General features: G+C 39.9%; 1 protein-coding gene across 5 annotated transcripts in view; it reads right to left on the reverse strand.

Moving 5' to 3' along the window:
- Positions 1-14,008, reverse strand: part of LOC140200487 (glucocorticoid receptor-like) — a 101,489-nt gene that overhangs the window by 20,315 nt on the left and 67,166 nt on the right. For all 5 annotated transcript variants that reach the window (XM_072263886.1, XM_072263887.1, XM_072263885.1 and 2 more), the window contains exons 5-6: positions 9,861-10,124; positions 2,102-2,246 (exon numbers count right to left, since the gene is read on the reverse strand). In XM_072263886.1, coding sequence (XP_072119987.1) covers positions 2,102-2,246; positions 9,861-10,124 — 409 coding nt within the window. The remainder of the gene's footprint in view (positions 1-2,101; positions 2,247-9,860; positions 10,125-14,008) is intronic.

The raw sequence follows: 14,008 nt of genomic DNA on the forward strand, positions 1-14,008 counted from the left end.
TAATTTCTACATTTCCAAATTTTTCACCTTGTCTGCACTCATTCATCACATAAATACTGTTCTGATCCTCCTCCTTTGTACATGGACCCAGGATCAGATGGAATTGGGGTAAAACAATGACACAGATTGAGGGGTAAATGCTTTATTTTCAAGTTTGGCAAGCTGTTAGTGGTGGAGAACCATAGACATTGGGAATAGTTTAGGCTCAAGCACATATCCATATTAGCAATTTGCTGAAGGATCCAGTAATATTTTCAAGTTTACTGGCAATGTTAAACTAGGTGAGATTGTGAGTACAGGATGACGATGCTTCCAGGAATAGAACTTAGCATAGAAACAAAAAATCTACAGCACATTACAGGCCCTTCAGCCCTCAATGTTGTGCTGACCATGTAACCTACTCTAGAAGCTGTCTAGTATTTCCTTACTGCATAGCCTATTTTTCTAAGCTCCATGTACTTAAGGGTCTCTTAAAAGACCTTATTGTATCTGCCTCTACCAGCTTCACTGCAGTGCATCCTACGCACCCACCACTCTCTGTGTGAAAAGATTACTCTGACATCCCCCTTGTACCTACTTCCAAGCATCTTAAAACTATGCCCCTTGTGTTAGCCATTTCACGACTGCGAAAAAGCTCTGGCTATCCACACGAACAATGCTTCTCATCATCTTATACACCTCTAAGAGGTCACTTCTCATCCTCAGTCGCTCCAAGGACAAAAGGCCAAACTCACTCAACCTATTCTCATAAGGTATGAACTCCAATCCAGGCAACATCCTTGTAGATCTCCTCTGCACTCTCTCTATAGTATCCACATCCTTCCTGTAATGAGGTGACCAGAACTGAACACAGTACTCTGAGGAATCTAACTAAGGTCTTGTATAGCAGTAACATTACCTTACCAACATACCATATGTCTTCTTAACAACACTGTCAACCTGTGTAGCAGCTTTGAGTGTCCTATGGACATGGACCCCAAGATCTCGGTGGTCTTCCACACTGCCAAGAATCTTACCATTATCATTATATTCTGTCTTCAAATTTGACCTACCGAAATTAACCACTTCACACTTATCAGGGTTGAACTCTGTCTGCCACTTCTCAGCACAGTTCTGCGTTCTACCAATGTCCTGCTGTAACCTCTGACAACCCTCCAGACTATCCACAACACCCAACTTTTGTGTCATCAGCAAACTTACTCACCCACCCTTCTACTTCCTCATCCAGTTCATTTATAAAAATCAAAGAGGATCCCTGTGGAACACCACTGGTCACCGTCCTCCACGCAGAATCCAAAGCATCGTCAATCATAGCCTTCTGTGGTCAAGCCAATTCTGGATCCACAAAGCAAGGTCTCCTTGGATTCCATGCCTCATTACTTTCTGAATGAGCCTCATATGGGGAGCCTTATCAAATATATATATCTATTTTAAAAGGGTACATAATAGTGTTGTTGTTCAAAAGAGATTATGGCATGTTTGTACACAAATTTCTGAAAGCCAACATGCAGGTACAACAACCTGTTAGGAGAACAAATGGTATGTTAGCCTTTAACATGAGAGTTTTAAGACTATTGAATCTTATAACAATTGTGTAATGGGGTCTTGTGTAATTACGATCTCATCCAAGATAGGATCCACTATGCAAATGAAAAAAGGATTCGACAGTTGGTTTTGGGGTGGCAAGGTTATTATACCAGAATAGGTTGAGCAAAGATGGCCTAACTTCTCTAGTTTAACAGAGAGCGAGATCTTATTGAAACTTAAGGTATAGTTGGTTCCACTGGCTAAGGAGTCTAGGACCAGGAATCAGTTTCAGAATAAGGTGCTGGCCAATCAGAAATGAAATAAAGAGAAATTCCTTCTCTCAGATTTACATTACTTTCCATCCAATTTCCTTTTAAAGAAAAAGCAACCCATTGGTAAGAATAAAAATATCACCACAACATAGGAATGTACACAGTTAAACTAAGCACAGTTGGGTCAAACCTCAGTTCAGGGACTTGGCAATATTGTTTCATACCGCTACCTAATAATAATTGTTACAGTGTTATCATTTTGCTCTTTAAATTAGACAACTTTCTGAAATTGCATTACTTACTCATCAAAGACAAGATCTGGTGCAAAGAACAGCATGCGACTGTGGGTATGTTTATAAGATCTCCAAGCAAGACTGAAAACCATGAGAGACATCCAAGAATACTGCAGCAGCATCATTTGGTCATCCAGGTGTAAGGATCTGAATCCTGTAGAAAGAAACCAATACTCCACATAATTCTACGCGAACAATTAAATCATAGAAGGGCAGTATCATACCGTCTACCCTATATACCAGACATCTCACCCTGCAAGAACTCATTTCAGGGAGGTAGCACCATCAATTTGCGGGAGACTTCCGGGAGAGGTGGGATATCTGCAACAGAGTAGCTCCTTAGCAGCTGGCCAGCTGGTTTAAATAACGTTAGCTATGCTAGAATGACACCTGTTAAACTCACATCAACAGGTCTCTTACAGTCTTAACCCACCATGGGCAATAGAAAAGTCATTGTTGCAAACAGTGCAGCGAGCAACACTGTCATTAGTTTGACCCCTATTAGGCAGGGGTACACTTTAGTGTAGTCTGGGGTGACATACATTTTATATTTTTTTGGAACACTCTGCAATGGCGCGCTCTCACTCACGCTCTCTCTCTCTCGTAGTCGCTCGTGCGCTCTCAAGCGCTCTCGCTTGCTCTCTCTCGTGGTCGCTCTCGCACTCTCTCTTGCTTTTCTCTCGCTCGCTCTCAAAAAAATTGATTTCCGTGATATTGTATATACTTTGTGGGCACCAGGGAGCCACTATTAATATGCAGGAGACTCCCAGAAGTTCCGGGAGAGGTGGGATGTCTGATATACAATCTTCTAACAGAAAGTTTAAATTTCCAAACAAATACTGATACTCCACCAAAAGTAAAAATCTGTGGAAATGACTCTTAAAAATCTGTACTTTTTACTAAAGGAAGGGGACACCAGCACGGATGAAAACAGGACAACAATGGCTGGAGCTTCTAGGGGGAATCTGAAAGGCACAGGATAGGTATATCACAAAGATGAAGTAGTAGTATTCTAAAAGGAGGGTGACACAACCATGGCTGACAAGGGAAGTCAGTAACAGCATAAAATGAAAAGATATAGCAAAAAAATTAATGGGGTTAGAGGATTGGGCATCTTTTAACCACCAACAGAAGGCAACTAACAAAGCCATAAGGAGAGAAAATATGAAATATGAAGGTAACTAACCAATAATATAAAAGAGAGTACAAAAAGTTTTTTCAGATATACTGTATAGAGTAAGAGAGGCAAGAGTGTATAATGGACCACTGGAATCTGCCACTGGAGAGAAGCAATGGGGGTACAAAGAAACAGTGGACAAACTTCAGTGGACGACATTAACAGCATGCCAGAAATTTGAAAATGTCAGGGTGTTACATACCCCGTGGGTAACTTGTGACTGTCCTATGACCATGATGTAATGGTTTTATGATGGTGGGGTGATGTAATTTTCCCGCCGATGTGAGGTCACATGATGACATGTTCACAACAGGTATAAAAGGGAGAACCCTGGTGTGACGCAGTTAGTTTCAGTTGAGTTGTTGTTTGCTTCGTTAGTTACTCTGTTATGCTGCGTATTTGTCTCATGACAAAATTTTAAATTTTCTGTTGTAAGGTAAAATCGTTGTGCCGGCAGTTTCACCAATCGCTGCCAGCTTTGTTGGTGTATCTTTGATTTACCTTTACAGTAGTATTGGAGAGTGAAGACCTTACTAAAGGACGGGAACCTGAAGGATCGGAATAAAGTTGGAGTCGTTCCGCGGTTTAATGAAGAATCGACCTTATTGAGGATTGGTTCAGAATATGGTGACCTGTATCTGAGATAACTCCTGCAAGAGCAGGGAAGTTTGTGTAGTGTTCACTCGCCAGGAAAAGGTCAGTTCCTTTAAGCCGTTTTATTTCCTTCGTCATGAATCCTTTGGAGAATCAGCAGTAACATCACATCTTCGAAGAAATCCATTTCCAGAGATGTCTCTCCTTACTGAATGTGTAAATCACTTGGACTTTTGAATTTACCATTTTAAGACTGTGTTCAACTTTCCACTTTAAGAACTGTTTTTGAGTTTACCCTTTTAAGAACTGTTCCAGAGTTGCCATATAGCAGTTAACTTCCAGATAAGTTAGTCATTTGAATACTTTTTGCTATTGTTGAGCAGTTTAATAGATGTTTATGTTCATGTTTATAAAACCCTGACTCATTTCTATATTCATTGTTGCTAATGCCGTAACACAGGGCAGAAGTGAGTGTACTTGCTATTATTAAGGAGAGGATGCTTGCGAAGCTGAAAGTCTGAAGGTAGATAAGCCACCTGGACCAGGTGGATTACACTCCAGGATTCTGAAGGAGGTAGCTGAAGAGATTGTGGAGGCATTAGTAATGATCTTTCAAGAATCACTAGACTCTGGAATGGTTCTGGTGGACTGATGAATTGCAAATGTCACTCAACTCTTTAAGAAGGGAGGAAGGCAGAAGGAAGAAAATTATAGACCAGTTAGTCTGACTTCAGTGGATGGGAAGACGCTGGAGTGCCATAATTAAGGGTGAGGTTTAGGGGTACTTGGAAGCACATGATAAACTAAGCCAAAGTCAACATGGTTTCTTTAAGGGAAAACTTTGCTGGACAAATCTGTTGGAATTCTTTGAGAAAATAACAGGCATGATAGAGAATGAGGAGTCAGTGGATGTTGCTTACTTGAATTTTCAGAAGGCCTTTGACAAGGTGCCGCACATGAGGCTGCTTAACAAAATAAGAGTCCATGGTATTACAGGAAAGATACTAGCATGGGCAAAAGATTGGCTGACTGGCAGGAGGGCAAAGAGTGGGAATAAAGGGGTCTTTTCTGGTTGGCTGCGGTGACTAGTGGTGTTCCGCAGGGGTCGGTAATGGGACTGTTTCTTTTCACATTTTATGTCAATGATTTCGATGATGGAATTGATAGAAAGTCTGTTGATGAGACAAAAATAGGTGGAAGGGTGGGTAGTGTTAAAGAAGCAAGGAAGGACTTGGTCAGAGAAGGAGAATGGGCAAAGAAGTGACAGATGCAAAATAGTGTAGGGAAGTGTATGGTCATGCACTTTGGTAGAGGAATAAAGGTGTAGAGCATTTTCTAAATGGGGAGAAAATTCAAAAATCAGAGGTGTGAAGGGGTCTTGTGCAGGATTTCTTAAAAATTAACTTGCAGGATGAGTTGATAGTAAGGAATGCAAAGACAATGTTGGTATTCATTTCCAAAGGACTAGAATACAAGAGCAGGGATATAACGCTTAGGCTTTATAAGGCATTGGCCAGACTGCAGTTGGAGTATTGTGAGCAAATTTTGGCCCCTTATCTAAGAAAGAATGTGCTGGCATTGGAGAGAGTTCCAGAGGAGGTTTATGAGAATGATTTTGGGAATGAAAGATTTCATGCGTGAGGAGTGTTTATTGGTTCTGGGCCAGTACTTGCTGGAGTTTAGAAGAATAAGAGGGTATTTCAATGAAACCTATCAAATATTGAAAGGCCTAGATAGAGTGAATGTGGAGAGGACTGTGTTATAGTAGAGGAGTCGAGAACCAAAGGGCAGAGCCTCAGAATAGAGGGACGTCTATTTAGAACAGAGATGAAAGGGACTTTTTTTTTTAGCCAGAGGGTGGTGAATCTGTGGAAATCATTGCTACAAACGACTGTGGAGACCAAGTCATTGAGTATATTTAAAGAAGAGATTGATAGATTCTTGATTAGTCAGGGCGTCAAAGGTTACAGGGAGGAAGCAGTAGAATAGGGTTGAAAGGGAGAATAAATCAGCTATGATGGAATGGCAGAGAAGACTCAATGGGTCAAATGTTCTTATTCTGCTCTTAATGTCTTATGGTCTTATGAATGTTAACATGTTGGAAGTTCCTCTGAGGAGGTTTACTACAGTAATACATAGGGTGCCTTACGCGGGATGATTGGACAGGCTAGGCTTGTCTCTGCTGAAGTTCAGGAGATTTGAATGAATCATCCCAAGGGATCTTGACAGGGTGGATATTGAGGTCATCTTGTCTTTTCGGAGAACCTACAACCAGGGAATAGTGTAAAAATAACGTTTTCTATTAAGATGGCAATGAGAAAACAACTTTTCTTACAGAGGGTCAAGAGTCTTTGGATCTGCTTCGCAAAGGGCAACCTTTGGATTATTTTTTCCAAAGGAAAGGTAGGTAGACAATAGGCAAAGGAAAGAAAAAAGGTTGATAGGCATGTTCATACGATGTTACAATCAGATCAGGCATGTGCTTGAAAAGCAAAGTGGCCACGCTTAACTCATATGCTTGTATCAGCTGAAATTACCAAGAATATGTGTACCACAGAAGTACCAAGGAATGATCTTCAACAAGAAAGAATCAATGACATTATCACTGTGGAGACCCCATCAATGTCAAAAATCTAAACAGGACAGGGCGTATAACGTGGCTATAAAAGCAACTCAGGGGCTGTCTTATTTGTAGCAAATGATACCCCAAACTTTTCTACCACTTACAAGTAATAAGTTAGAAGCATAGTGGAATGATCTTTTCCTACTTGATTCAGCATAGCAACAACAATAATCAAGAAGCTCAATGCCATCCAGAACAAAAACAACCAACTGGCTGAGCACCACATTGACCAGCCAAAACATGAATTCCCTATACCGCTGATGCATCATTGCTGCAGGGAACACTACAAAAAAATGGACTGCAACTATTTAGCTGGGCTTTTCCGACAGTATTTCACAATTATCCAACTTCGAATGAGGAAAAGCTCAGCAGGCACAAGGGAGCATCACCACCTGCAGGTCTCCTTTCAGATCTGACCATCTGACTCAAAATACATCAACATTCTTTCATCCACACTTGGTCTAATTCCTGTGCCTCCATACCCAACAGCAATGTGGGGGTGGGGGGGGGGGGGTTGGGGGTGATGGCTCATTCACCATAAAAACTACACTATGGTTCACCCAACTTTATAGAGGCAGTTAGAACATACATTATAGCACAAATACATGCCCTTCATCCCACAATGTTGTGCTGACTTTAAGCAAAGATAATTCCTTTCCTCCTACATAGTCCTTCATTTTTCTATTATCCATGTACCTATATAAAGTTTCTTACATGTCCCTAATGTATCTGCCTCTACCACCAACTTGGCATCATGTTTCACGCACTTACCATTGTGTACAAAAATTACCTGTGACAACACCCTCCCCCCCATACTTGCTTTCAACCACCTTAAAATTATGCCCCCTCCCCCCATATTAGCCATTTCTGTCCTAGGAAATGGTCTCTGACTGTCCACATGATCTATGCTACATATTATGTTGTACACATCTATTATGTCACCTCTCTCCTCTTCCACTTCAAAGAGGAAAGTCCTAGAGATAGGAAAATGCTGTCCTTGGCGGTTATAACTACATTTGAGAAATGAATAATAAAAGAAACAGTACAAAGACGAACTCCTTTTTAACTTGCTCTCTTAAAATAGCGTACACTAGATGCATTTCAAAGCAGAACTGTCAACCTTACTGCGATCGGTTATTGAACTTTTCGTCTGCCACTTTCAGCAGTAGTTTTTTTGTATTATTAAAATGTATTTGTTTCACAGTTTTGATAGACAGACACATGGATTTGGTGATTCTGTCAAATGACGATCTTGACCTTGTTTTGTTGCCAGTAGTTAATGTAGTTTATATTGGCCTGAATCTGGCTGGTGAAGTTCAGCAGAAGAACTCCCTCATTATTAAATTCTTTAAAACTTGGTGAGGAGAAATTATCTCTTCAATCATGAATTTGATACAGATTCTGTGACTTCAGGGTCTAAGGAAAATCGTGGGAACGAAGGTAATTCACCATGTTTTGATTGCAAAATTATTTTGTTTTAATGTTTTCCATTTTTTGTGATTTTAGTCAATTTTATTTCTTTTAATTCTTATATTTTTAGTTTTACACATTTTAAATGGCTCCAACTGCCAGAGTTGATCAATTACACTGACATTTCTCAGAGCTCTGTCAGCTGGTAAAGCTAAGGAACGGATTTTGCAGGCTGGCAGTGGGCCACTGCCAACAAGTCCTGCTCAAGAGTCAGAATCAGGTGTACTATCACTGCCAGGTGTCATGGAACACACAGAGAATGCTGGAGGAACTCAACAGGTCAGGCTGTACCTATGGAGAAGAATAAAGAATTAACATTTCGAGCTGAGACTCTTCATCAGATCTTGGCCCAAAATGCTAATTCTTTATTCCTTTCCACAGATGCTACCTGACCTGCTGAGTTCTTCCAGCATTTTGTGTCTGCATTTCCAGCATCTCAGAATCTCATGCATATCCCGTGAAATTTGTTTTTTGCGGTCAGAAATCTTATGGTGAAGGGAAAGAAACTGTTCCTAAAATGTTAGGTACGAAGGATAGTGTTACCTGGTTGATGTGCAGTATTAAATTTACACCATACGTACTACTTAGCATTGAGGCCAATAGGTTCCACTTCAGACTCATCCAACCACAAGACGTTCTTACAGTATCCTCTAAGTCAGGGGTCCCCAATCTTTTTTGCACCGCGGACCGGTTTACTATCGACAATATTCTTGTGGACCGGGAATGAGGAAAGCTGCAGCTGACTCATATCGTTTCATATCGCCAAATCATACCGTCTCCTCGCGGCCCGGTAGCACATGCTTAGCATGTTGGGGACCACTGCTCTAAGTGACACTGCAAAATCTTGATGGACAAGGATATGCCACTGCTTGCTTTTTTTTAAAAGACTGGTCTTATTCCTCGCCACTCTTCCATGAATACCATCTTTGTGCAAGACCTTAAGAGATTGTGCAGCAATAAACTTCATCTCCAGTTGCAGCCACCGACTTCTGTAGTGACTGATAGCATCACAGTAGCCTCTCTCACAAGTGCCATTCTTCTCCAGCAACTAAGTTTAGAAAGGCAACCTGACCTAGGCAGTGTGGCTTTCTGTGGTTTCATATTTTTCCACTTTTTCACAATGAACTGCACTGAGCTCCAAGGTATGTTCAGTGCTTTTGAGGTGGTCTTGTTCCCCTCCCCAGATTAGTGCTTCTCTATTATAATTTCCCTTACTTGTCTTGAATGCTCTTTTGTTTCATTTTGCTTTGGTCTGTTGAAAATCTACTATACTTTTGGACCTTACAGAGAGGAAGAGGGGGTATTTATCCTTATGAATTAAAGACAGGTGATCCTCCAATTTTCATCATCAACAAATTGGGTGAGTCGGTAAGGTAATATACAGTGTTGTACCTGACAAAAAATTAGCATAGTATACAAAGAGGATAAATACATTTTCAGCCTCTCAACTTTGTTTTTTAAATTTTAGTGAATTGTGGTTAAGTTTTGGAATTTTTCTTTTGATTTGACATGATACACAATGTTTTGTAGATTAGCTTAAAAACTCCTTCAATATATTTTAAATTTAGAAAATGAATCAGCAATATGTAAAACTAGTTGTGGGGACTGAATACTTTTTCAAGGCACTGTATATCACTAGGCTGGACAATTTCAGGCACAGTATTGTTTCAATTTTATGTTATTCTCTTCCACCTGCATGGAGTCAGTGCTCCCAACCTAAAAAAAAGTCATTTGTGTGCCAGTTCCATAATTCAACAATTCAAATATAATCCTTGTAATTAAATAGTTCATCATTCCCTAACTACCATAATCTTTTGATGGTGACATAATTATTCTTTTTAGATATAAAGGTTTTTTTAAAGAATTATTTACCAACTTTCAAAACACACTGGATGATCACTTACCTGGTAGAGATTTTGCCCATTTCACAACTGAGATCATCTGTAGCCCACCCAAGTTATTCAATCCTGACAGAAGCCGGTGAGGTGTATCAGGGATACAGCTGTCATATCCTGCATACAAGAGTCCTGGCTCAATCACGTCAAGGATCGATACTACAGATGGATTCAAAACAGGGCGAACTAAAGAAACATCTTGTGATACTGCCTTTGAAGTAGTTTCAGAGGTGTTGGTATGTGGTGCTTTCACCTTTTTCTTCATCTTCCGTGCTATAAATAAAAATTTAGATTTAGATTTACTGTGGATACCAAATCTGAGAGCTAAACTTATCAGAAAGACCTGTGTTACGATTGACAACGTGACATCAACAAATCATGGTTTAATTAATAGACTAATTAATAATTTAATTGCTAACTCTTAACCAACTCCTCTTTTCAACAACAATGTTGGGATGGTCAGTAAGTGCCAGCAACATCACAACTTGTGAACATAAAATTTCAGAGATATATTTCAAATGCTATGTAGACTATGCAGAGAGTGTTTATTCCAGTGAAACCACAATGCAGTAAATTACTTAAAAATACCTGGGAAAGGAAAATACAATTGATTCTGGTTAATTGGGGCCAGTACACTGTGGCCCAATTAATTCATCTGCCAAAGTATTATGGAAACAGATAATAAAGCATAAAAAAGACAATCTGAGTAACATTTTTACTCCCAGTCATTTATGGCATTTCCAAGCATAAACGTTTGAAACCTTGGTGAGGAAAATAGTTCTGAATTATCATATTGTTTATTACTTGCCAACTACCAGTGACAAAAATCACTGCTTTTTGAACACAAACATGCAAGTGATGTTGCTTAAAAACTGTTTGCTCTAAGCATGGTGTAGTGTCTAGCAGCCACATGACAGGTACACGATTGATACTGGTTAGAAAATGTTCAACAGTTGCCTGCCCCAATAAAACAGCATAATAGTCCCAAATAAACAGTTGTCCCGATTAACCAATGGCCCTATTAACTGGAGTCCACTTATTGTATTTTATCAGGAAATAAGAATATAATTCAGGTCCTCGGTCACATCTGTTTAATTTTCCACATATCTACTTTCATCTACTTGCCTGACAGAGAAAGAAAAGAAAAAGGCCATATTCTCATTTTCCACTTCACCAGCCTCCACATTCACAACTCATCTTCCCGAACTTCTGCCCTCTGGAACGAGATTCCACTGCCAGGCACATCTTCCCTACTTATCCACTTTCAGACCATTCCTTCTGTGGCTCCCAGTTCTTCTCTATCTCTACCGTATGTACTGTGTTTTGCACCTTGGCCTCAGAGGAACAATAGTTTGTTTAGCTGTATACACGTGTATGGCTGAACGTCAATAAACTTGAACTTGAACATTGAATTCCCACTTCACACCACCTTCACATGTAACTGCAGGGAATGCAACATTTGCTTTTTACCTCTTCCTGTCATGGAAGGATTAAAATAATCTATCCAAGTGAAACAGTAATTCTCTTGCACTTCATGAATTTCAAGGCATATGCCGGTGATATTAAACATGACTCTCAATGTCCTGATCTATGAAAACCAATGTGCTAAAGCAGCTCTTTATGAGTCCGTCTACCTGTGGTGCTACTTTCAAGCAATATTGGATGCTTTGACGTACCTCACATCTCAGTGCATTTTCTGGTTTCTCCCACTATATTGAATCTAATTGACTACTTCTTCCTGAATGCTAAGTGACTTTCCCTTCTTGACCAGCATCCCATGCAGGACATTGTCAAAGGCTTTGCTAAAATTCATGTAGTCTAAATTCACTGCATTTTCTTCATTAATCTTCTTGGTAACCTCCTTGAAAAATTCTGTAAGTTTTGTTGAACCTGACTTGCCACACCCAAAGCCATATTGATTTTCCAATACTCATCCATCCTGTCCCTTATAATAGCTTCCAATAATTGACCCAGAATTGACATCCGGCTTAATCTTTTCTTGAACAGAACAACATTCGCTATCCTCTAGTTCTCTGGCCCCTCACCCATTGCTAATAACATTTTAAATATCCCTGCCCAAGACTCTAAATTTCTGCTCTCGCCTCTTGTAAGGTCCAAAGAGACATCTGGTTAGGGCCTGGGGAATGATCCACCCTAATTTGCCTCAAAACAACAAACACTTCTTCCATAATCTGGATATGGCCAGTGAACTTATTACTGTGTTTCTTCATTTCTACAGACTGTCTGTCTTCTGAGAAATACAGATGCAAAAAGTTCATTTAAGATTTCCCCCATCTCTATTGGCTCCTTGTATAGATGACCACACTGATCTTCAAGAGGACCAATTTTGTTTCTTGCTATCCCTTTGCTCTTTACATAGCTATGGAAGCCTTTGGGATTCTCATTCACCTTGTCTGCCAGGGCAACCATATGTCCTTCTTTTACCCTCCTGACTTTTAAGACCATGAGATAGAAGAGCAGAATTAGGCCATTTTGCCCATCGAGTATGCTCCACCATTTCATCGTGGCTGATCCAATTTTCCTCAGTACCAATCTCCTGCCTTCTTCCCAAATCCCTTCATGCCCTGACCAATCAAGAATCTATCAATTTCTGCCTTAAATATACATAAAGCCAGCCTCCACAGCTGTCTGTGGCAAAGCATTCCACAGGTTCACCACTCACTGGCTAAAAAAATCAACTCCGTTCCAGAAGGACGGCCCTCAATTCTGAGGCTGTGTCCTCTGCTCTTAGACTCTCCCACCATAAGAAATATCCTCTCCACATCCACTCTATCAAGGCCTTTCACCATTCGATAGCTTTCAATGAGCTCATCCCTCATTCTTCTGAATTCTAGTGAATACAGACCCAGAGCCATCACACATTCTTCATTTGACAAGCCACTTAATCTTGGAATCATTTTCGTGAACCTTCTCCAGATTCAGCACATCCTTTCTAAGATAAGGGGCCCAGAATTGCTCAAAATACTCCAAGTGAGGCCTCATCAGTGCTTTATAAAGACTTAATATTACATCCTTGCTTTTATATTCTAGTCCTTTTGAAATGAATGCTAACATTGCATTTGCCTTCCTCGCCAGATTCAACCTGCAAACTAACCTTTGGGGAATTCTGCACAAGGATTCCATTTTCTGGCAAGTCTTCCCTGCATTTCTTATACTTTCTCAGCACTTCAGTTGTTCCTAATTGCTTATAGCTGATGTGTCTCCTTTTTCTCCCCCAGGACTTCAACATCCTTCAATAATCAATAATCAACATCCTCTAAAACTGCCAGCCTTACTTTTTTATTCTCTTTGGAATGTACAGAAGAAAAAGAATTTCAGGATGTATATTGTATACATTTCTCTGACATTAAATGTACCTATTGATACCTACTGAGATTCTGTACTCTTAATATTTTACTTTTGAAGGTCTCACTTTGCCAAAAACCACACCATCCCAACCCATGCTTGCCAAATCACTTCTAATGTCATCAAAAGTGGCCTATCTCTCATTTAGAATCTTAATCTGTGGGCCAGTCATATCCTTCTCCATATCTTGAAACTAATGAAGTTTTGATAGTCAACGGTAAAATACGCAAAACATAGGATTAAAATTTATTTGAAGCCTGCAGAAATGCAGGCAACATTGTGTTGGCAAAAAGAGAAAGCTAATACTTGTTTGACACAAGCATAAATAATTGTAGGGTTGGAGGTGGCAAAGTGAAAAGAACAGGGTTGATGTGGATTCATAAGGGCATTCCTTGAGACTTGGTGTCAAAGTAGTAGACAAACTCGAGCAGAACACAAGATAGATGAAGAACAATAAGTAACAGTTGCACTATAGAAGCCGAAGAAACTACATCAGAAGCTTTACTCCTATCACTATGTTACACAGAGGTTAATGCCATGCCAGGAGGTTTTGCTAGGAGGATTAAATACAACAAAAGCATCAAAGGTTGTTCATTTGATCTTCAGGTCTGCTCTACCATTCAATTATCTTATCAATCTAAACTACATCTTTCTGGACTATACAAGTATTTGTACATAGCCTTGGAATCTACAAAGCTGGCAGATTCAGCAACAAATATACTTAATGACATGTAATGACTATTCACAAGTATCTGCATTAGAGTCGAAAGGATCGCAAGTCAAATGAACAC

This window comes from Mobula birostris, chromosome 7 (assembly GCF_030028105.1).
Source record: "Mobula birostris isolate sMobBir1 chromosome 7, sMobBir1.hap1, whole genome shotgun sequence".
In the NCBI taxonomy this organism is placed as follows: domain Eukaryota; kingdom Metazoa; phylum Chordata; class Chondrichthyes; order Myliobatiformes; family Myliobatidae; genus Mobula; species Mobula birostris.